Source organism: Phocoena phocoena, chromosome 7 (genome assembly GCF_963924675.1).
Source record: "Phocoena phocoena chromosome 7, mPhoPho1.1, whole genome shotgun sequence".
NCBI lineage: Eukaryota > Metazoa > Chordata > Mammalia > Artiodactyla > Phocoenidae > Phocoena > Phocoena phocoena.
Window position 1 is genome coordinate 20779383 of NC_089225.1, and position 22750 is coordinate 20802132.

Genomic DNA, 22750 nt, shown 5'->3' on the forward strand with positions numbered 1-22750 from the left:
TTTGAAAAGTCAATATATGAACATGTTAGAAGTGTTCAAAAAGATCAAATTCAATGTATGTCTCCCAGAGGGTACCAATTTTACCTGTTGTGTGTATATGTGTATTCTTGTAAAGAAAATCTATACAAATATGTTCCTATAAGAGAGTTTCATCTTCAAGGAATTCATGGAAAAGACTCTGACAAGTACAGGTTTCTGGTAACTGACTATACTGCTGAACTGAATGAATAAGTATTTTCAGAACTCTGATGGAAAACTGATGAACTCATAAAAGTGCTAACAAAAGATCAAGATAAAAAAACATTAATTACATGGGACTGAGTGAACTGATGAGGATGATTATAATTTTTGTGACTTTCTGTATGAATAAAAAAAAATACCACAAGGACTCAGAGGCAAAAAATATACAAATCAATTTTCACTGCAAAGTAAAGGAGCTCTTACAGTGGAGGATTCCTGGACTGAATGTCAATATTATGACATAGTATGAGTGTGTTTCGTGTTTGGTAATTGTAATCATTGTTGCTTTTGTTGTGGTCATCCATTTACAATGCTTGGTGTCAGTCTATTTATCTCTTGTAAAAATAAAATACAGTGTGTGTGTGTGTGTGTGTGTGTGTCTGTATGAAAATAAATAAACAAATTAAAAAGAAAATCTATAATCATACAAGCACTTACATGTACATATTCCTTTGTTCATTTTACCCAAACAGTAGCATCTTCCTTTTTTTTCCCTACTTAATACCTTGGTGGTCCTTCCACATAAAAGCTGCCTTCTTTTTTTTCTTTTAAAGGTATCCTTTTTAAATTTTTATTTATTTTTAAAATAAATTTATTTATCTATTTTTGGCTGCGTTGGCTCTACGCTGCTGCGCACGGGCTTCCTCTAGTTGGGGTGAGCAGGAGCCACTCCTCGTTGCAGTGCACAGGCTTCCCATTGTGGTGGCTTCTCTTGTTGCAGAGCATGGGCTCTTGTCACACGGGCTCAGCAGTTGTGACACACAGGCTCAGCAGTTGAGGCACATGGGCTCAGCAGCTGTGGCGCACGGGCCTAGCTGCTCCAAGGAATGTGGGATCCTCCCGGACCACAGCTTGAACCCGTGTCCCCTGCAGTGGCAGGCGGATTCTTAACCACTGCACCACCAAGGAAGTCCCTGCCTTCTTTTTATATCAGTCTATTTTAAGTTGATAACTTAAGTTTGGATGCATTACAGAACTCTGTATTTTTATTCCCTCTCCGCCAATGTTTTATGTTTTTGATGTCACAATTTAACATCTTTTTATCTTGTGTATCTCTTACCTAAGTATTGTAGTTATAGCTTTTATTTACTATTTATGTCTTTTTATCTCATACAAGCTTTGTAAGTGATTAACCTACCACGTTTACAACTTTAAATTATTCTGATTTTTACTGCATATTTACCTTTCCTAGTAAGATTTATACTTTCATATGTTTTCCTGCAACTAATTAGCACCCTCTTGTTTCAGCTTAAATAAGTCCTTTTAACATTTCTTGTAAGGCCAGTCTAGTGGTGATGAACTCCGTTAGCTTTTGCTTGTCTGGAAAACTCTTTCTCTCTCTTTCGACTCTGAAGGATAGCTTTTTTGGTAGAGTATTCTTGGTTGGTAGCTTTTCTTCTTTCAGCACTTTGATGCCTTCTTTTTTTTTTTTTTTTTTTTTTTTGCCTTCTTCTTTTTAAGAGCTGACTAGTATCTTATTGCATAGATGTATCAAATCATCCAATCCTCAATTCATGGACAGTCATACTTGCAAACTTTTGCAATTATAAACTACTACTAAGAATACCCATATGATATATGATGTCAAACATCTTCTCATATGTCTATTTCCCTTCTCTATATCTTCTCTGTGAAGTATCTGTTCAGATCCTTTGCCTATTTTTAAATTGGGTTCTTTGTTTTCTTATTGAGTTTTAAGAGTTCTTTGCATATTTGGGATACAAGTTCCGTATTAGATATGTGTTTTGCAAAGATTTTCTCCTTGTATTTTCACTCTTAACAGTGTCTTTCACAGAGCAGAGGTTTTTAATTTTAATGAAGTCCAACTTAATTTTTTCTTTCATGGATCATCTTTTGGTGTTGTATCCAAAAACTCATTGCCTATGACAATAAAATGCACAACCTGGAAGACATGGACAAATTCTTAGAAAGGTACAGTCTTCAAAGACTGAACCAGAAAGAAATAGAAAATATGAACAAACCAATCACAAGTACTGAAATTTAAACTCTGATTAAAAATCTTCCAAGAGACAGAAGTCCAGGACCAGACTGCTTCACAGGCAAATTTAATCAAACATTTACAGAAGAGTTAACACCTCTCCTTCTCAAACCATTGCAAAAAATTGCAAACAAAAGAACACTCCCAAGCTCATTCTAAGAGTCCATCATCTCCCTGATAACAAAACCAGACAAAGATATCACAAAAAAAGAAAATTACAGGACAATACCACTGATGAACACACACGCAAAAATCCTCAACAAAATACTAGCAAACAGAATCCAACAACACATTAAAAGGATCATACACCATTATCAAGTGCAGTTTATTCCAGAAATGCAAGGATTCTTCGATATATGCAAATCAATCAAAATGATACACCATATTAACAAATTGAAGGAGAAAAACCATATGATCATCTCAATAGATGCAGAGAAAGTTTTCAACAAAATTCAACACCCATTTATGATAAAAACCCTGCAGAAAGTAGGCATAGAGGGAACTTTCCTCAACATAATAAAGGCCATATATGACAAACCCACAGCCAACAACATCCTCAATGGTGAAAAACTGAAACCATTTCCACTAAGATCTGGAACAAGACAAGGTTGCCCACTTTCATCACTCTTATTCAACAGAGTTTTGGAAGTTCTAGCCACAGCAATCAGAGAAGAAAAAGAAATAAAAGGAATCTAAATCAGAAAAGAAGAAGTAAAGCTGTCACTGCAGACGACATGACACTATACATAGAGAATCCTAAAGATGCCACCAGAAAACTACTAGAGCTAATCAATGAATTTGGTAAAGTGGCAGGATACAAAATTAATGCACAGAAATTTCTGGCATTCTTATACACTAATGATGAAAAATCTGAAAGTGAAATTAAGAAAACACTCCCATTTACCATTGCAACAAAAAGAATAAAATATCTAGGAATAAACCTACCTAAGGAGACAAAAAACCTGTATGCAGAAAATTGTAAGACACTGATGAAAGAAATTAAAGATGATACAAATAGATGGAGAGATATACCATGTTCTTGGATTGGAAGAATCAACATTGTGAAAATGACTCTACTACCCAAGCAATCTATAGATCTAATGCAATCCCTATCAAACTACCACTGACATTTTTTACAGAACTAGAATAAAAAATTTCACAATTTGTATGGAAACACAAAAGACCCCGAATAGCCAAAGCAATCTTAAGAACGAAAAATGGAGCTGAAGGAATCAGGCTCCCTGACTTCAGACTATACTACAAAGCTACAGTAATCAAGACAGTATGGTACTGGCACAAAAACAGAAATATAGACCAATGGAACAGGATAGAAAGCCCAGAGATAAACCCACACACATATGGTCACCTTATCTTTGATAAAGGAGGCAAGAATATGGACTGGAGAAAAGACAGCCTCTTCAATAAGTGGTGCTGGGAAAAGTGGACAGGTACATGTAAAAGCATGAAATTAGAACACTCCCTAACATCATACACAAAAATAAACTCAAAATTGATTAAAGACCTAAATATAAGGCCAGACACTATCAAACTCTTAGAGGAAAACATAGGCAGAACACTCTATGACAGAAATCACAACAATATACTTTTTGACCCACCTCCTAGAGAAATGGAAATAATAACAAGAATAAACAAATGGGACCTAATGAAACTTCAAAGCTTTTGCACAGCAAAGGAAACCATAAACAAGACCAAAAGACAACCCTCAGAATGGGAGAAAATATTTGCAAATGAAGCAACTGACAAAGGATTAATCTCCAAAATTTACAAGCAGCTCATGCAGCTCAATAACAAAAAAACAAACAACCCAATCCAAAAATGGGCAGAAGACCTAAATAGACATTTCTCCAAAGAAGATATACAGATTGCCAACAAACACATGAAAGAATGCTCAACATCATTAATCATTAGAGAAATGCAAATCAAAACTACAATGAGATATCATCTCACACCGGTCAGAATGGCCATCATCAAAAAATCTAGAAACGATAAATGCTGGAGAGGGTGTGGAGAAAAGGGAACACTCGTGCACTGTTGCTGGGAATGTAAATTGATACAGCCACTATGGAAAACAGTATGGAGGTTCCTTACAAAACTACAAATAGAACTACCATATGACCCAGCAATCCCAGTACTGGGCATATACTCTGAGAAAACCATAATTCAAAAAGAGTCATGTACCAAAATGTTCATTGCAGCTCCATTTACAATAGCCAGGACATGGAAGCAACCTAAGTGCCCATCAACAGATGAATGTATAAAGAAGATGTGGCACATATATACAATGGAATATTACTCAGCCATAAAAAGAAACGAAATTGAGTTATTTGTAGTGAGGTGGATGGACCTGGAGTCTGTTATACAGAGTGAAGTAAGTCAGAAGAAGAAAAACAAATGCCGTATGCTAACACATATATATGGAATCTAAGAAAGAAAACAATGTCATGAAGAGCCTAGGGGTAGGACGGGAATAAAGACATAGACCTACTATAGCACGGACTTGAGGATATGGGGAGGGGGAGGGATAAGCTCTGACGAAGTGAGAGAGAGGCATGGACATATATACACTACCAAACGTAGGGTGGATAGCTAGTGGGAAGCAGCCGCATGGCACAGGGAGATCAGCTTGGTGGTTTGTGACCGCCTAGAGGGGTGGGATAGGGAGGGTGGGAGGGAGGGAGGGAGGGTGGGAGGGAGGGAGGGAGGGTGGGAGGGAGGGAGACGCAAGAGGGAAGAGATATGGGAACATATGTATATGTATAACTGATTCACTTTGTTGTAAAGCAGAAGCTAACACACTATTGTAAAGCAATTATACTCCAATAAAGATGTTAAGGAAAAAAAAAAAAGGATTATACACCATGATCAACTGGGATTTATCCCAGGGATGTAAGGATTCTTCAATAGACGCAAATCAATGTGATACCCCATATTAACAAATTGAATAAAAAACCATACGATCATCTCAATAGATGCAGAAAAGGCTTCTGACAAAATTCAACACCTATTTATGATGAAAACACTCCAGAAAGTGGGCATACAGGGAACCTACCTCAGCATATAAAGGCCATATACGATAAGCCCACAGTTAACATCATTCTCAGTGGTGAAAAACTGAAAGCATTTCCTCTAAGATCAGGAACAAGACAAGGATGTCCACTCTTACCACTTTATTCAACACAATTTTGGAAGTCCTAGCCATGTCAGAGAAGCAAAATAAATAAAAGGAATCTAAATTGGAAAAGAAGTAAAACTGTCACTGTTTGCAGATGACATGATACTATACATAGAAAATCCTAAAGATGCTACCAGAAAACTACTAGAGCTAATCAATGAATTTGGTAGAGTTGCAGAATACAAAATTAATACACAGAAATCTCCTGCATTCCTATACACTAACAACAAAGATCAAAAAGATAAATTATGAAACAATCCCATTTACCATCATGTCAAAAAGAATAAACTACCTAGGAATAAACCTACCTAAGGAGGCAAAAGACCTGTACTCAAAAAACTGTAAGATACTGATGAAAGAAACCAAGAATGACACAAACAGATGGAGATATACCATGTTCTTGGATTAGAAGAATTGATATTGTGAAAATGACTCTACTACCCAAAGCAATCTACAGATTCAGTGCAATCCCTGGCAAATTACCAGCAGCATTTTTCAAAGAATTAGAACAAAAAATGTTACAATTTGTATGGAAACACAAAAGACCCCCAATAGCCCAAGCAATTTTGAGAAAGAAAAATGGAGTTTGAGGAATCAGGCTCCGTGACTTCAGACTACCTACAAAGCTACAGCCATCAAAAAAGTATGGTAGGGACTTCCCTGGCAATCCAGTGGTTAAGATTTCACCTTCCAATGAAGGGGATGCGGGTTTGATTTCTGGTCAGGGAGCTAAGATCCTACATGTCTTGGGGCCAAAAACCGAAACATAAAACAGAAGCAACATTGTAACACATTCAATAAAGATTTTTAAAATGGTCCACATTTAAAAAAATTTAAAAAAATTTATAATTAAAAAAAAGAAGAAAAAAAAAGGTCCACATTAAAATAAAAAACCTTGGGAAAAAAAGAAAAGCAGCATGGTACTGGCACAAAAACAGAAATATAGATCAATGGAACAGGATAGAAAGTCCAATGATAAACCCATGCACCTAGGGTCACCACATCTATGACAAAGGAGGCAAGAATATACAATGGAGAAAAGACAGTCTCTTCAATAAGTGGTGCTGGGAAAACTGGACAGCTATATGTAAGAGAATGAAACTGGAACACTCCCTAACACCATACACAAAAATAAACTCAAAGTGGATTAAAGACCTAAATGTAAGGCTGGACACTATAAAACTCTTAGAGGAAAACATAGGCAGAACACAAACCGCAGCAAGATCTTTTTTGATCCACCTCCTAGAGTAATACAAATAGAAACAAAAATAAACAAATGGGATCAAGTAAACTGAAAAGCTTTTGCACAGCAATGGAAACCATAAACAATACATAAAGACAACCTCAGTATGGGAGAAAATACTTGCAAACAAAGCAACCAACAAGGGATTAATCTCCAAAATATGCAAACAGCTCATACAACTCAATATCAGAAAAAGAAACAACCCAATCAAAAAATGGGTGGAAGGGCTCCCCTGGTGGCGCAGTGGTTGAGTCCGCCTGCAGATGCAGGGGACACGGGTTCGTGCCTCCACATGCCGTGCAGCGGCTGGGCCCATGAACCGTGGCCGCTGGGCCTGCGCGTCCGCAGCCTCTGCTCCGCAGCAGGAGAGGCCACACGGTGAGAGGCCCGCGCACCGCAAAAATAAATAAATAAATAAATAAATGGGTGGAAGATCTAAATAGATATTTCTCCAAAGACATACAGATGGCCAAAAAAGCACATGAAAAGATGCTCAACGTCACTAATTATTAGAGAAATGCAAATCGAAACTACAATGAGGTATCACCTCTCACCGGTGATGGTCATCATCAAAAAATCTACAAACAATGAATGCTGGAGAGGGTGTGGAGAAAAGAGAACCCCCCTACACCGTTGGTGGGAAGGTAAACTGGTACAGCCACTATGGAGTACAGTATGGAGTTCCCTTAAAAAACTAAAAATAGAGCTACTGGGGACTTCCCTGGTGGCCCAGTGGTTAAGAATCTGCCTTCCAATGCAGGGGACACGGGTTCAATCCCTGGTCGGGGAACTAAGATTCCACACGTGTGGGGCAACTAAGCCCGTGCACTGCAACTAGTGAGCCTGTGCGCTGTAGAGCCTATGTGCCTCAATTAGAGAGCCCACGTGCTGCAACTACTGAGCCTGCACACTCTGGAGCCCACCACAACTAGAGTGAAGCCTGCACACTGCAACAAAGAGCCCGCGCCGCAACGAAGAATTCTGCATGCTGCAACGAAGATCCAGCGTGCTGCAACTAAGAACTGCCGCAGCCAAATAAATAAATAAATATTAAAAAAAAATAAAAACAGAGCTACCGTATGACTAGCAATCCCACTCCTAGGCATATACCTGGAGAAAACCATAATTTGAAAAGATACATGCACCCCAATGTTCATTGCAGCACTATTTACAGTAGCCAGGACATGGAAGCAAGCTGATGTCCATCAACAGAAGAATGGATAAAGACGATGTGGTACATATATAACAGTGGAATATTACGCAGCAATATAAAAGAACAAAATAATGCCATTTGCTGCAACATGGATGGACCTAGAGATTGTCATACTGAGTGAATTTAAGTCAGACACAGAAAGACAAATATCATATGATATCGCTTATATGTGGAATCTAAGAAAAGGGTACAAGTGACCTTACTTACATAACAGAAGTAGAGTCACAGATGTGGAAAACAAACTTAGGGTTGCCTGGGGACAAGTGGGGTGGGGGAGGGATGAGTTGGGATTGACATATGCATACTACTATATGTAGAATAGATGACTAGTGGGGACCTGCTGTACAGCACAGGGAACTCTGCTCAATTCTGTAACGGCCTATATGGGAAAAGAATCTAAAAAAAGAGTGGAATATGTATGACTGATTCACTTTGCTATATACCTGAAGCTAACACAGCACTGTGAATCAACTATACTCCAATAATAATTTTTTTTAAAAACCTCCATTTTCTCCTGTTATCTTCCAGAGGTTTTAAAGTTCTGCATTTTACATTTAGGGATATGATCTACTCAATTTTTGTGAAAGTTGTGAGATGTGTCTCGATTCTTTTTTTTCCATACACATGTCCAGTTGTTCCAGCACTATCTGTTGAAAAGACTATCTTTTCTCAATTGAATTACCTTTGCTCCTTTGTCAAAGATCAGTTGACCATGTTTATGTGGATCTATTCCCAGGCTCCCTATTTTGTTCCACTGACGTATGTGTCTATTCTTTTGCCAGCAAACGCTGTCTTTGGTACTGTAGCTTTGAGGTCGGATAAAGTCAGTTCAGCTTCTCTGGTATTGTGCTGGCTATTTTGCGTCTTTCACCTTTCCATATAAACTTTAGAATCGATTTGCACATATCTACAAAATAACTTCCTAAATTTTTTTATTGGGATTGCATTTGAATCTACAGATCAAGTTGGGAAGAACTGACATCTAATGATATTAAATCTTCGAATCCATGAACCCAGAATATCCTTCCACTTATATCTACTTTGATTTCCTTAATCAGTTTTGTTGTTTTCTGTATACAGATCCTGTACATATTTTAGATTCATACCTAAGTATTACTTTTTGTAAAAGGTATTATGTTTTTAACCGCAAATTTCAATTATACGTTGCTGGTATACAGGAAAGCAATTCACTCTTGTATATTATAATCCTGCTATAGCCACTTACTAGTTCCAGTTTTTTTTAGTACTCTGAGATTTTCTACATGAATTATGTTATCCATGAACAAAGCCAGTTTTATTTCTTTCTTCCCAATCTGCTTAGCTTTGATTTCCTTTTCTTATAGGACGTATAATATAACGTTGAAAGGAGCAGTGACAGGGGACATCCATGCCTTAGCAGGAAAGCTTCTAGTTTCTCACCATTAAGTATGATGCTAGCTGTAAGGTTTTTATAAACGTTCTTCATGCAGTTGAAGAAGTTCTCCTCTATTCCTAGTTTGTTAGAGCTTTTATCATGAATGAGCGTTGGAGGTAGCCACTTTTTAAATGCTGCTTTAAGTCAATCTATCCTGGAACCTCTAAGCAGCCTAAGATGTGAGGCAAGGTAGGTAACAAGTTAGACAATGTTCATGATAGCTGCCTACCAAATCAGCAGCTCAACACTGTGGCCTGACGGGGGCAGGCAGAGCCAAGGTATATCAGTACATTGAGCGTGGGAGCCCCGAAACAATGACAAAAGCCTGGAGATATAATCAAGAACTCAATGAAAAGTAGTATGACTTCCTGCATGTATACACTACTATGTATAAAACAGGTAACTAATGAGAACCTACTGTAGAGCACAGGGAACTCTACTCAGTGCTCTGTGGTGACCTAAATGGGAAGGAAATCCAAAAAAGAGGGGATATATGTATACTTATAGCTGATTCACTTTGCTGTACAGCAGAAACTAACACAACATTGTAAAGCAACTGTTCTCCAATAAAAGTTAATTTAAGAAGGAATCCTGATATAACAATGCAAACAAAAAAGTATGTCTTCCTGTACGCTGTATCTTTGGCAAATAGCTAAAATTTAAAACTTAGCAACTTTATTCACACATATTAGGCGTTGGCTCAGAGCCAGCCTAACCGACTCCCAGTCTGCAAAATTTCTTGCAGGGACAGGATAAAGAGTTAATCAATAGATATGTGCGGTATTACCATATTAAACACTGATAACTTTTTAACTCAGTTCCTTTTACACTATCTGCTTCTCTTTAACCTTCTCTTTCAAATCACAGACTGATTTGAAAACACACTACAGAAAGGGGCTCCAAACCTAGTTTAGAAATTCAGCTCCTCTGGTTGCTAATAACCTTTGGCAAGTAATTAAAAAAATAAACCCACGAGGGCTTCCCTGGTGGCACAGTGGTTGAGAATCTGCCTGCTAATGCAGGGGACACGGGTTCGAGCCCTGGTCTGGGAAGATCCCACATGCCACGGAGCAACTACGCCCGTGAGCCACAACTACTGAGCCTGCGCGTCTGGAGCCTGTGCTCCGCAACAAGAGAGGCTGCGACAGTGAGAGGCCCGCGCACTGCGATGAAGAGAGGCCCCCACTTGCCACAACTAGAGAAAGCCCTCGCACAGAAATGAAGACCAAACACAGCCAAGAATAAATAAATAAACAAATGTGGGGTTTAAAAAAAAAAAAAAAGGTTGGCCCAGTTTTAAAAAAAAATAAAATAAAATAAAATAAATAAACCCACGGAAAAAAAAAAAACCCACGGCCTGCGTGGTCGTAGGATTCAAACAAGATAATGTAGGAAAAAAGAACTAAAGTGCGGCACAAACGTAGGCGGGGAAGGGGGGGGGCGGGGGGAAGAATTTCTTATGCACCCTTTCCCAGGTAGGTCCTTCCGAGAGCCGCCCGCTGGGGCGGAGGCTGTCCGTCGGGAACTCCGAAGTCGGCAGCCTACGAGACTGCGCAGACCGACGCTAGAGGAAAATGGAGGATGTGACGCGCGACTGCGACAGAGAAAAGTTCTTCTCTTTTTTAAACCGCCGCCAGACTCCCGGCCCAAAAACCAGCTGGGATTTCAGAGCCCACGCCCAGGCCCAATGGCGCAGCCGCCCGCCCGCGTCTCTCGCCACCCGACCCGAAACCAGCCTTTTCTCGCCTCTCCTCCCCGCCCTCCTCCCAGCCAATCCTAGGCCCGACATGCACCGCGCTGACCTTTCCCTTCCAGCCTACCCCCACCTTTGGGCGCCTCCAAATGACAAGCGGCGCGGAGCATTGTGGTCCCGTGCGCGAGAGCGAGGCCCGGGCCGGAAAAAGAAAGCAAAAGACTAGGGCTAGCCGGTAGGGCGGCCCCCGCGCACGCGCACGGGCGGCGGCGGTGGTGAAAAAGGGTGGTGCGTGGTCTACGGCGAGCGGAGTGGGGCGGGGTCGCGCGGCCTTGGCTGGGTGTCCGCGAGCCGGGAGGGGCGGGGGGTGGGTGAGGGAGCGGGCGGAGGAGGAAGTGTCATGGCGTCCGGCCGTGGAGCTTCTTCTCGCTGGTTCTTTACTCGGGAACAGCTGGAGAACACGCCGAGCCGCCGCTGCGGAGTGGAGGCGGATAAAGAGCTCTCGTACCGCCAGCAGGCGGCCAACCTCATCCAGGACATGGGACAGCGTCTCAATGTGTATCCTTTCCTATTTTTGGCCCTGCGCCTCTCACGCCCTGTCCCCCTCACTACTCGCCGGGTCGCCGGGCCTGGTGCCCCGCGAACATGGCGCCGCCGCCTCGGTCTTTCCTGGGCCTCGGCCGCGCCGTAAGGGAAGACAGGCTAGGGTTCTGGAGGCTCCGAGCGGCCGGCAGCAGAGGAGGGGAGGAGAAAGGGAGTCCGGTGAATGCGGGCCGGGAGGCTGCGTTGTGTAATCTGTTTGGGGCCGCGCGTGGTGACGGCGGGGGATGGGAGTGCCGCCCGGGCGAGGGGGAAATCTTAGGGATTATCGCAGAAAAGAGGCGGCTGCTTCTACTTCTAGTCCGAGAAGGGGTTGAGAGCTAGGAGGGAGATGCTGAAAGGCGTAAGTGTTCTCTGCAGCCTTTCCCCGCTCTCCTCACCGGTTTGATGGCGGTTCTCTTGTACCTTGGGAGCGCACGGGACGTCTTTATGTTCCTGGCATGGTTTTGCATGGGTGCGCGCGCGCGTGTTTCAACTGTTTGATTTTGGGTTTAGTCGTAGCCATTGATAAATGCTTTCTGGGCTCGCTTAATAGCAGTATTGGAGCGGAATGCTCGGCGTTTATTATTATTCCGGCTATTTATTCGGTGGGGAGCCTTTTCGATCCGCCAGCCCCCACGCCATCATCCTGTGGGTATATAGTTCCTTATTATTACAGTTTGGGGATTGGTTTTGAGTGAACGGGGGCCTTGGAAAAGAACCGTAGATCGGGAATTTTCCTTCAAAATTGTTTTGGAAAAGAGATCTTGTTTTTCTCCGATATTTCCTAAATGTTAACGTTCCAGCTCTCAGCTTACGATAAACACTGCGATTGTTTATATGCACAGGTTTTACATGCACCATTCTTTCACCAAATTCAATAGAAATGTAAGTATTGTTTTATTAATCTGTTTTTGAAACAACCAAATTTTAAGATATAATCGATACGCAGAAAAAAGTTGGTCGTGGATTTTACTATTGTATTTAATGTTATAAGTTAACAGTGAAGGTGAATCGCGTGATAAACATTTTGCTTCAAATGTGGGGTTTCTGGTTGGTTGGTTGGTTTTTTAATTTGTGTTGACAAGCTGCCAGGCGCTGTGTCAGGCTCTGCCAGGTCTTTTGAGCTAAGAGATAAATCAGAAGCATTTCTCTTCTCAAAGAGTATTTATTACATTGGTATTCATTTAAGTTTTACACTCAACATTTGAACAATTTATAGGTACAATGTAATTGTAGAAAACCCAGTCGTTCTGTTGTACATCTTAATTGTATTGGACTCATATTGCTTCAAATACGGTGAATTGGGCTTAGTTTAATTGTAACATTGTTTTCAAATGACCCTTTGAAAGAGTTAAATGTTTAGCAGAAATATTTCATTTGCTAACGAAATTTAAGTTGTAAAACGTTCTTGTTTATCACATTTTAGCATTAGTTGTCTACTTAAATTTTTGGTGGTTTGAATGGTGTCTTGCTTCAGAAATACTGTGTCAGAGGTGTGTCTGTGTATGTACAATTAGTTTGAAGTAAATCTTACTTTCCAATACTAAAGTACTGATTTGGAACATATTCTGTAAATTTTGACAAACTAGTAGTGGCATTTAGTTGAAATTTTCATTTTAAGTTATGAAAACGGCACTTCGGTGTCTGTTCTTTTCAGAGAAACACGAATACTGTGTTGTACCTGTTATCAAAGAAAATTGCATATTGTTTAGAAATATTTAGCTCTACCTTATTTCTCAGCATATTTTTTGCTCACAGCTATTTATAGAATGCTATTCTGAAAGGAGTGTGGAAAAGTTGACCCTGGAAGACTTTATGCAATTTGTGGATTGTCGTTAGGACCTTTTAAGAAAACAGTCTTTGAAAAGGTCCTTTTTTTTAGTTGGAAGGAAAAGCTTCATAGTTTAGATTGATTCCTATTTTAACCTCTTCTGATCATAAATCTGATTTGGTTTATCAGATTGGCATATAGGTTTATATTAAACAGTATACGTTTTGGTTTCTTGCAGTCTCCACTGCTTCTACTTTTCATCTTTTAAATCTGTTTGATTCTTGCTCTGTTTATATTTTTCCAGTTATTTCTTGTACACAGAACTTAGGTCAGTGATAGTGTTATGGAAGAGAGAGGAAGCCTTTTTGGTATAACATTTAGATTGAGAGAAATACAGTTTTATTTAAATTGTCTCCTAAGGCAGTAGTGAACTGATGAATACTAATGTAAGTGTGGCTTCCCTTAAGTAGCCCTGGAATATGCTGGTAGGAATCACAAATCAAAATAGTTCTGGAAATTTTTTTTTTCTTAATTTTTTTTGCGGTACGCGGGCCTCTCACTGTTGTGACCTCTCCCGTTGCGGAGCACAGGCTCCGGACGCACAGGCTCATTGGCCATGGCTCACGGGCCCAGCTGCTCCGCGGCATGTGGGATCTTCCCGGACCGGGGCACGAACCCGTGTCCCCTGCGTCGGCAGGCGGACTCTCCACCACTGCGCCACCAGGGAAGCCCTGGAAATTCTTGATGTGGCTACAGATGTCCTATTTGCTTACTTTTCTACTTCAGTAATGATTTCACCACAAGACTACACTTCTCTTTTTGAACCCTCCGTCTCATAATTTATCTCTATGGCCTGGTTGGTGTGCTTTAAAGCAAAACCTTACTTAACAGCCAAAATTCACAGCTGTAACTTTAAGTTGACTGGTGAAGCCCAGGTCACTTGCATTCTAACTCTTATAATTTTATTTAAATGCCATCATTTAATAAGAAAGCCAGAGTATTCATTTTTATTACCCTACTTTCTGTCTTCTGTGTGTATAAAGGCAAACTTCAGTGTTTTGCATTGAGTCATTATTAGAATAATTGAAATCTGATGCTAATTTCTGTTTTGAGAAGTAAATTGCACCCTTCATATCTAACCATTGTCTTTTTTACCTTTGCTATTTTATCAAAAGTGGTTTTAATATTTATTTGTGTTGGTACACTTGCATCAATTGCACAGCCTCACTCTTTTATCTTTTTTTTTTTTCCTATTCTTTTAGGGTGAAGGGGGTGGTCTCAAATTGAATGTGAGTCACTTTCAAATTCATACTCCCTGACATCACTGGGAAAATTTTTCTTACAAGGTTATAATGGAATGTCATGGTAGACTTTAAAAAAGCATGAGTCTCCACCACTAAGTAAATTGAACACCATTTGGTAAATTAAACCATAACAAGCTTCAATTTAAAGATGCTAGTAACAACATATATCTAGTTTTATAATAAATATGCATTCATTATGTTAAAATATTTAAAAATATTTATGTGGCTTTATTTTATTTTTTCACATTAACAAATTTAAAAGTAAAAAAATCCCCTAAAGGTCAAGTTGGTCTTGTTTTAAAAGTTAGTGTCAGCAGAGCTGTCTTTTATCATTGTTACTTTCTCTTTTTAGAAGGTTGGATGGCTACCAGCAGGAAATGACTTTTATATGTAACCTAATTAGATAAATCTATCCTTTGCTCACTGGATGCAGTGAGGTTTATGTAATTGAGATTAGTAATTGAAGAATGGCCTTGCTGGATCAAGCTCAAGATAAATCTAATGAAGTATATAAAAAAGCCCTGGAACCAGCAGTGCCTCCATAAAGTATGTACTGTGGGAGAGCATCCTCCCCAGTGTCAGTCGTAGAATAGATAATTGACCCAGCTTTTCCTAGAAACTCTGTTCATTAGTTTCGTTAGTCAAGTTTATGATGCATTTGTTTCTTATATTAATTCCAAGTCTTTTGAGTTCTCTTAAGATGAGGTTGTAAAGAACACACTCTTAGTATTTTTGTTGGTCATGGTCTAGTCTCATATCTCTCTCCAATTCGTGTGATCATTTTAATCTTCTCTTTCTTTAGTTCTGTTGCCTCTTTTTTGAGCTGCAGCAATTGAAACATTATAGTATGCCAAATTTAAATGTAGCTTTGTTTAAGGTCTCAAGAGTACACAGTAAGTTAAGGGCAGTATTCAGAACTAATGATTTTTGACTGTGATGACATCTAAGAATGCACCATCTATGTCATATCTGAGTTTCACTTAATACATCTAAGATTAGTCAGCTGATACACATAAAGGAACTTGTATTTGCTTGTGCTAAAATTTGATTACCACTTTTTGCTTGCAGTCTTAATCTTTCTCAGTTGACTTGGTTCTTGACTAGTAGATACCATTTGAAAATTTAAAGATTTTCTTTTTGCATTCCTTTCTTCCCCTGTAAAGACTTTAGTGATTTAAAGGAAAGCCATTCTTTTCTCTCTAGAACAGTGCCCACAATCCCTGTTCTTTGTCTGATAATAAAGCATTCTCCCATTCTAATTTTTATTAATAGTCTTTGCATAGAAATTTATTCAAGATTTTTTAATGGTAGATTTCATTCAGTTTACACCAACTGTTGCTTATTTATACTCAGATTGCTCATAAAATTGTCATAAACAATTGCCACTTGTGAAAGAATAACATTTTGGGCAATTTGGTTAGTTAAGGATTTTGTTTAAATTTGTATTGTGAAAGCCCTAAATTTCTCTCAAACATAGGAATCTAGTTAAAGTTAAATGTAACCTCCCTGCCCCAAAAGGACAGGGAGGTTTTGTTTCCTTTCTTTTTTGGCTGTACTCACCAGTACCTCACATAAAGTTGATATTTGGCAGTAGTTTGTCAATAGAATGTATCAAATCTTGTTGCTCATAGGTCTGTTGAGTGAATTCTTCCACATTTTCCTCTATATTCATCCTCCCCACATAGACACATTTTAAATGTTTTATTATTGAAAACTAACAGACACATGGTAAATAAAAACAGTAGAAAAAGGGATATGATAAACCTCCCTCCCATCCAGGTATCTAAGCCCCCTGCCCTACAGCATTTGCTGTGCACAGTTTCTGTGTGCCCTTTCAGAAATAGTTTTTGCTTGTGCAGGCATATATATGTGTATATTTTTCAGCACAGAAAAGGGTTTTTGTCTGTTTTTTTCACAATTCTTAGATCCAGCACACAACAGCAATATGAGAACAGACAGAATTGGACTGGTCCTAGTTGGGGTTAGATGTGGCTGTTTCTGGAGAAGTAATTTTTAATATGGCACCAGAAAAGGATAGTATAGATTGACCCAGTGTAACTCAACCAGGGGCAGCTTTGCCCACCAAGGGACATTTTACAATGTTTAGAGACATTTTTGGTTGTCACAGATGGGAAAGGGGTACTACTGGCATCTGGTGGATAGAAGCTGGGAATGCTGTTAAACATCCTACGATGCATAGGATATTCTTGCAAAACAAAAAGTTAACCTGGTACAAAATGTCAGTAGTGCTGAGGTTGAAAAAACCATGGGTAAACCTAAAGAGTTAAGAAGTGAGACTAAAAGCTATGTTATTGTCACTAGATTAATTTTGAGTGTTCGGTGAATTTTATCTGTTCTGGTAAGAAATAGCCTATTCATCTGTAATTCTTCAAGGACCATAAGAACACAGATCACATTTGTAATCTTCTAATTGGGGGCTTTAGGGAAACTTTTTGGTATTTCTAAAATTTAAAGTTTAAATTTAGCTCGTTAATAAATGTTGCTTTTCTGTTTAGTACTAATGTGTTTTTTAGCCTCTCATTTGAGTTTGTTATGAATCTTACCATATTAGAAGATATTTTAGTAGTTTGGCTTCTAATTTTGTTTATGGTGGGGTTTTTTTGGTTTTTTTGTTTGTTTGTTTTGTTTTTGCGGTACGGGCCTCTCACTGTTGTGGCCTCTCCCGCTGCGGAGCACAGGTTCTGGACGCGCAGGCTCAGCGGCCATGGCTCACGGGCCCAGCCGCTCCGCGGCTTGTGGGTCTTCCCGGACCCGGGCACGAACCCGTGTCCCCTGCATCGGCAGGCGGATTCTCAACCACTGCACCACCAGGGAAGCCCTATGGTGGGTTTTGACATAAATTTTTTTGTTACTCAAATCTACCAGCCTTTAATTTTGCTTTATTTCATTACCTTTATGTTTATCTGGAGATAAATGTCTACCTATATTTATTTATTGATTTCATGGGAAGAGATTCTTGGGTTTTGACGTTTGTTTTTCCTTGTTAGGTTTATTTTGGTATGTGGTTCCTAAATACTTACTTAAGGTTGATATTCTCTTTCTTACCCCAGATAAGGAAGAAAAGAATCCTAAAGGTTAAACACTTTGTCTGAAGTCACACAGCAGCTGAGTGACAAAAGCTAAAAATCGCACCCAGATCTAGACTCCATTGTTGAAGCAGTTATCAGTATTTCTGCCTCAAGTATCTGTTACTAGGAATCTTTTCATAGCCCTGAAATTTTTCACTAAAAGCAGTTGATGTGTAAAGCTTTTGTGATGTGCCAGTTGTGATTCACCAACGCTCGGCATGAGAATTATCAGGATGCTCCTCTAAAACATGCTTTAGTGGGCTGTACCTTAAACCTATGTAATCAGAATATTTGTGGTGGGACCTGGGATCCTCTACCTTAACAAGCTTCCCAGGTGATACTGATGCCTGCTAAAGTTGAAGACTTCGTTTAAATTTTGATGTTTCCGCTGTGTCTCATAAACTGTTATACCAGTCAGCCCTCCATGTCTGTGGGTTCTGCATCTGTGGATTCAACCAACTGCAGATCAAAAATATTTGGGAAAAAATTCGTTTACAAAAAGCAAAACTTGTATTTACCCCACACCAGCAACTATTTACATAGCATTTGCATTGTATTAGGTATTATAAGTAATCTAGAGATGACTTAAAGTGTAAGGAAGAATGTGCGTAGGATATATGCCATTACTATGCCATTTTATATGAGACTTGAGTATCCATGGATTTCGGTAAATGTGGAGGGGTCCTAAAACCAATCCCCCACCTGTGGCTACTGAGAGATGACTGTACACTGGCCGTTTTGTAGAAGTTAAATCAGCATGTTTCATTCTTTTACCTACTAAAGTAAAATGTCTTTGAAATCTGAGTGGTTGTTTATATTATAGCTCACTTATGCTTCTGCTTTTTAATTTAATAAAGCAGTTAGTCAAAGAATAATCTTATGTTCAAAATCCATTAATGCTACTGGGAAATACTGTAGGGCTGTCCAGTAGAACTTTCTGTGATAATGGACGTATTCTGTATCTTTTATGTTCAAAATGATATGTACTGACCAAACACGTTTCCTGGATTGTAAATTTGAGATTATTAGACTAGATGATTTCTAAATTCCTTTTCAACTATAAATTGTGTGGATGAAAATTTATTAAGATCCCACTCTGTAGGGCTTCCCTGGTGGCACAGTGGTTAAGAATCCACCTGCCCATGCAGGGGACATGGGTTCGAGCCCTGGTCCAGAAAGATACCACGTGCTGGAGAGCAACTAAGCCCATGCACCGTAACTACTGAGCCTGTACTCTATAGCCCGCGAGTCACAACTACTGAGCCCACATGCCACAACTACTGAAGCCCACGCACCTAGAGCCTATGCTCTGCAACAAGAGAAGCCACTGCAATGAGAAGCCCGTGCACTGCAATGAAGAGTAGCCCCCACTCGCTGCAACTAGAGAAGGCCCATGCGCAGCAACAAAGACCCAATGCAGCCAAAAATAAATAAATAAATTTATTTTTTAAAAAAATCCCACTATGTAATACGCGTTTTACTTATGGCAGCTGAAGTATTCTCCTCCTGAGGAAACAGATGCAATTACTAAGTTACTTGTCCAGAAAGTAGCCGTTACGTGATTGGCATTTGAACCTAGATCCCTAGCCTGATCGCATGCTGCAGTTCTCGCTTGTGTCTAATATGTTTAAGAAATGTTCCTAATGTGTTTCAGAAATAGGGCACACTAATTATTGATGCCAGTGATTTCTAAGGAGGAGATGAGTATACAAGTGAATAATGAAAATACTGTCAGATTTTGATTTGCTTTTCTCATTGGGTGAAATCCAGTGAAGTCCTCTTTTGAGTTAGGCCCCAATTCCTCCTTCAGCCATACATCAATCTTAGGATTTACGCATTGTGCATCCCTATTTTTCCATGTGGTGCTTTCCCTTCACTTTTCATGTGATCCTGACCTGTCAGGTTGTGAGACTGAGCTGAAGTTACAACTCTTCGTAAACCATTCCCCAGATAACTCCACTCTTTCACTTCTGTTTGATTCTCTGACCTTATCCTTTGGGTCCTGTTCTATTTCATCTATTTGGTATTCTTTAGTGCTGTAGTGTAACTGTGCGTATATGAAATGAAGTGGGTTTTTTTATGTTTTTTGTTTCGTTGGTTGGTTAAGTTTTTTTGGCCGTGCCACGCGGCATGCAAGATCTTAGTTCCCCGACCAGGGATCGAACCCGTGCCCCCCAACAGTGGAAGCGCTGAGGAAGTGGGTTTTTTTAATTGTTATAAAATGAAACACAAACATGTAAAACCACTAAATATATAGCAGAGTGAATTATTATAAGGTAAACAACTTTGTAACTACCATTCAAATCAAACAAGGGAACTTTGCTAACTACCCCAGAAGTGCCTTCATGTGCTCCATCCCAATGTCAACCCTTTCCTTCCCTCCACAAAGGGATAGAAAAACTGTCCTATCCTTCCCCATTATTAAAGATTTGATAGGTTTCTTAAATCTCTCAAGGTACAGGTTTCCCCTCTATCCCTTTCTTTTACTTAAATTTTATCTGTTGAAGGACCTAGGACATTATACCTGTAGAGTTGCCACCTGTCTGGGTTTTGCTAACTGTATATTCATGGTGCAGTTTATTATGTTCCTTTGTTGCTGTATTCCCTGCAAATTGCCAGTTGGATCCAGAAATTTGATCAGACTCACGTTAGATCCCTTTGGCAGGACTACAGGTGATGTTATATTCTTTAATCAGCAGGCACCTGATGTCTCGTGGTCTTTTTGTGGTGTTAGCAGCTGTCGATATTCAGTGCCTAGATCCTTTTATTCATTGTGATACTTTAATTCTGTCATTTCTTCTTCATTTATTAATTGGAATATTTGTATAGTGAAATGTTGTGATTCATCACTATTTGGACATCCGGTGGTACAAGTTCATATAGGAAAGGCAGAATAAATACTTGATTCTTGCCCTGTATTTACCACCTTTGTTGAGATAAAATTTACATACCATATATTTCATCCTTTGAAAGTGTACGATTCAGTGGTTTTTGCGTACGTTCACAAAGTTGTACGTCAATTTTAGAAATCTGTATCACCCCAAGAAGAAATCCCATATCCTTTAGCCATCTCTTCCCATTCTTCCAACCAGCCTATTCTGGACATTCCCTATAAATGGAATCATTCAATGTGTGGTCCTTTGTGACTGGCCTCTTTCACTTAGTACATAATGTTTTCAAGGTTCATCTGTGTTGTAGCATGTATCAGTACTTCATTTATTTTTCTTGCTGAACTACCATTATACCACATTTTGTATATACATTTATCAGTTAGTGGACATTTGGGTTGTTTCTACTGTTTGGCTGTTATATTGCTACTATGAACATTTATGTATGTTTTTGTGTAGATAGATGTTTTGGTTTCTATTGAATATATACCCAGGAGTAGAATTGCTGGACCATCTAGTAACTCTGTCTGTACCCATATAGTCTGGGATAGTTTCCTCAGTATCTGTTATAGCAAGATATTCCAGGTTCATCCTGTATGTTTTATATCCACAGCTGAAATGGCCATTTCTTTAAGAAACCCTGCTTTTTCTTTTAGTAGAAAGTGGTATTACAGGATATCAACCTGGACCCTGGAGATACTCATTGTTGCTATGTTTGTCTTGTTTTTAGGCATCTTCAATGAACAGAGCAAGGAAATACATAGTACAGTAAATATGTATTCGCTATACACATCAACATATTGTTTGTTATTCATTTAACAGTAAATATATGAACTATACAAAATATAGGTGGACTTGTTTTATATATATATACATTTTAAATATATATATTTAAGATATCTTAGGAATTCATTCTGATTCAAGCAACAATAGCATTTTTTACTTCTTTCTTTTCTTTAACCTCTTTTGTATTACATCTCTGTGACCTTTCTTTCACACCAAAAATCTTAGTTTTGAAGGATGTGGGAATGATAGGATTTAAATATCCCAATATCACTTGTTAATCCCACATTACACAAACATGTCTCAGAATTACAGTACAACCACCACCAGTGTAATTACTGAGAACAGTTAAGTGTTTTTGTTTGCTTTCCCCTCTCACCCCTGGTTTTTAAAAGTTGTACCTACATTATCATAAATAGCCATTACAAAACTCTCCCTTTTAATCTTCATTCAAGCTTAGTTCTGCAAGTAACTTTATTTGTATTGTTCACCACCAGTGCGTATGTTGAAGTCTCTATAGTCATTTTGATTGTTTAAAGTTATCTTGAAGATCATGGAAACAATATTGTCTGAATCCTTGGATGTTGATAATTGTTTGTGCCCTTTATATCCAAGGTCAGTTTTGCTGGATAGAAAATGTTTGGCTTGTGCTTTCTTCTCTTAAGTATCTTAAATATGTAACAATTGCTTTTTTCTTTTTTCCTGGTATAAAGCATTGCTGGCAGTTTGGGTGGTGATCTAACGTTCTTATATTTATTTTTGCCTAAGTGGTCAAAGGATTTTTTTTCCTTAAAAATCTAGGTGGTTCTGGGTTGATATGCTCAGGTGTGTGATGTGCTCTTTGAATGTGTGATTTCATATCTTTTTTTACTTAGGTTTTGTGTTATGAATCTTTTTTTCTTTTATTTTCAACATCTTTATTGGAGTATAATTGCTTTACAATGCTGTGTTAGTTTCTGCTGTATAACAGTGAATCAGCTATACATATACATACATCCACATATTTCCTCTGTCTTGCATCTCCCTCCCACCCTCCCTATCCCACCCCTCTAGGTGGACACAAAGCACCTAGCTGATTTCCCTGTGCTATGCGGCTGATTGCCACTAGCTATCTACTTTACATTTGGTAGTGTATATATGTCCATGCCACTCTCTCACTTCATCCCAGCTTACCCTTCCCCCACCCCGTGTCAAGTCCATTCTCTATGTCTGCATCTTTATTCCTGTCCTGCCCCTGTGTTCTTCAGAACCATTTTTTGTGTGTGTGTGGGATTCCATATATATGTGTTAGCATATGGTATTTGTTTTTCTCTTTCTGACTTACTTCACTCTCTATGA

The 22750-nt window shown here is 39.1% G+C and overlaps 1 protein-coding gene across 2 annotated transcripts in view; it reads left to right on the plus strand.

Annotated features, from left to right (window-relative positions):
• Positions 1 to 11395: 11395 nt before the first annotated feature.
• Positions 11396 to 22750, plus strand: part of CCNT2 (cyclin T2) — a 48413-nt gene continuing 37058 nt past the window's right edge. For both annotated transcript variants that reach the window (XM_065880627.1, XM_065880628.1), the window contains exons 1-2: positions 11396 to 11553; positions 12381 to 12462. In XM_065880627.1, coding sequence (XP_065736699.1) covers positions 11396 to 11553; positions 12381 to 12462 — 240 coding nt within the window. The remainder of the gene's footprint in view (positions 11554 to 12380; positions 12463 to 22750) is intronic.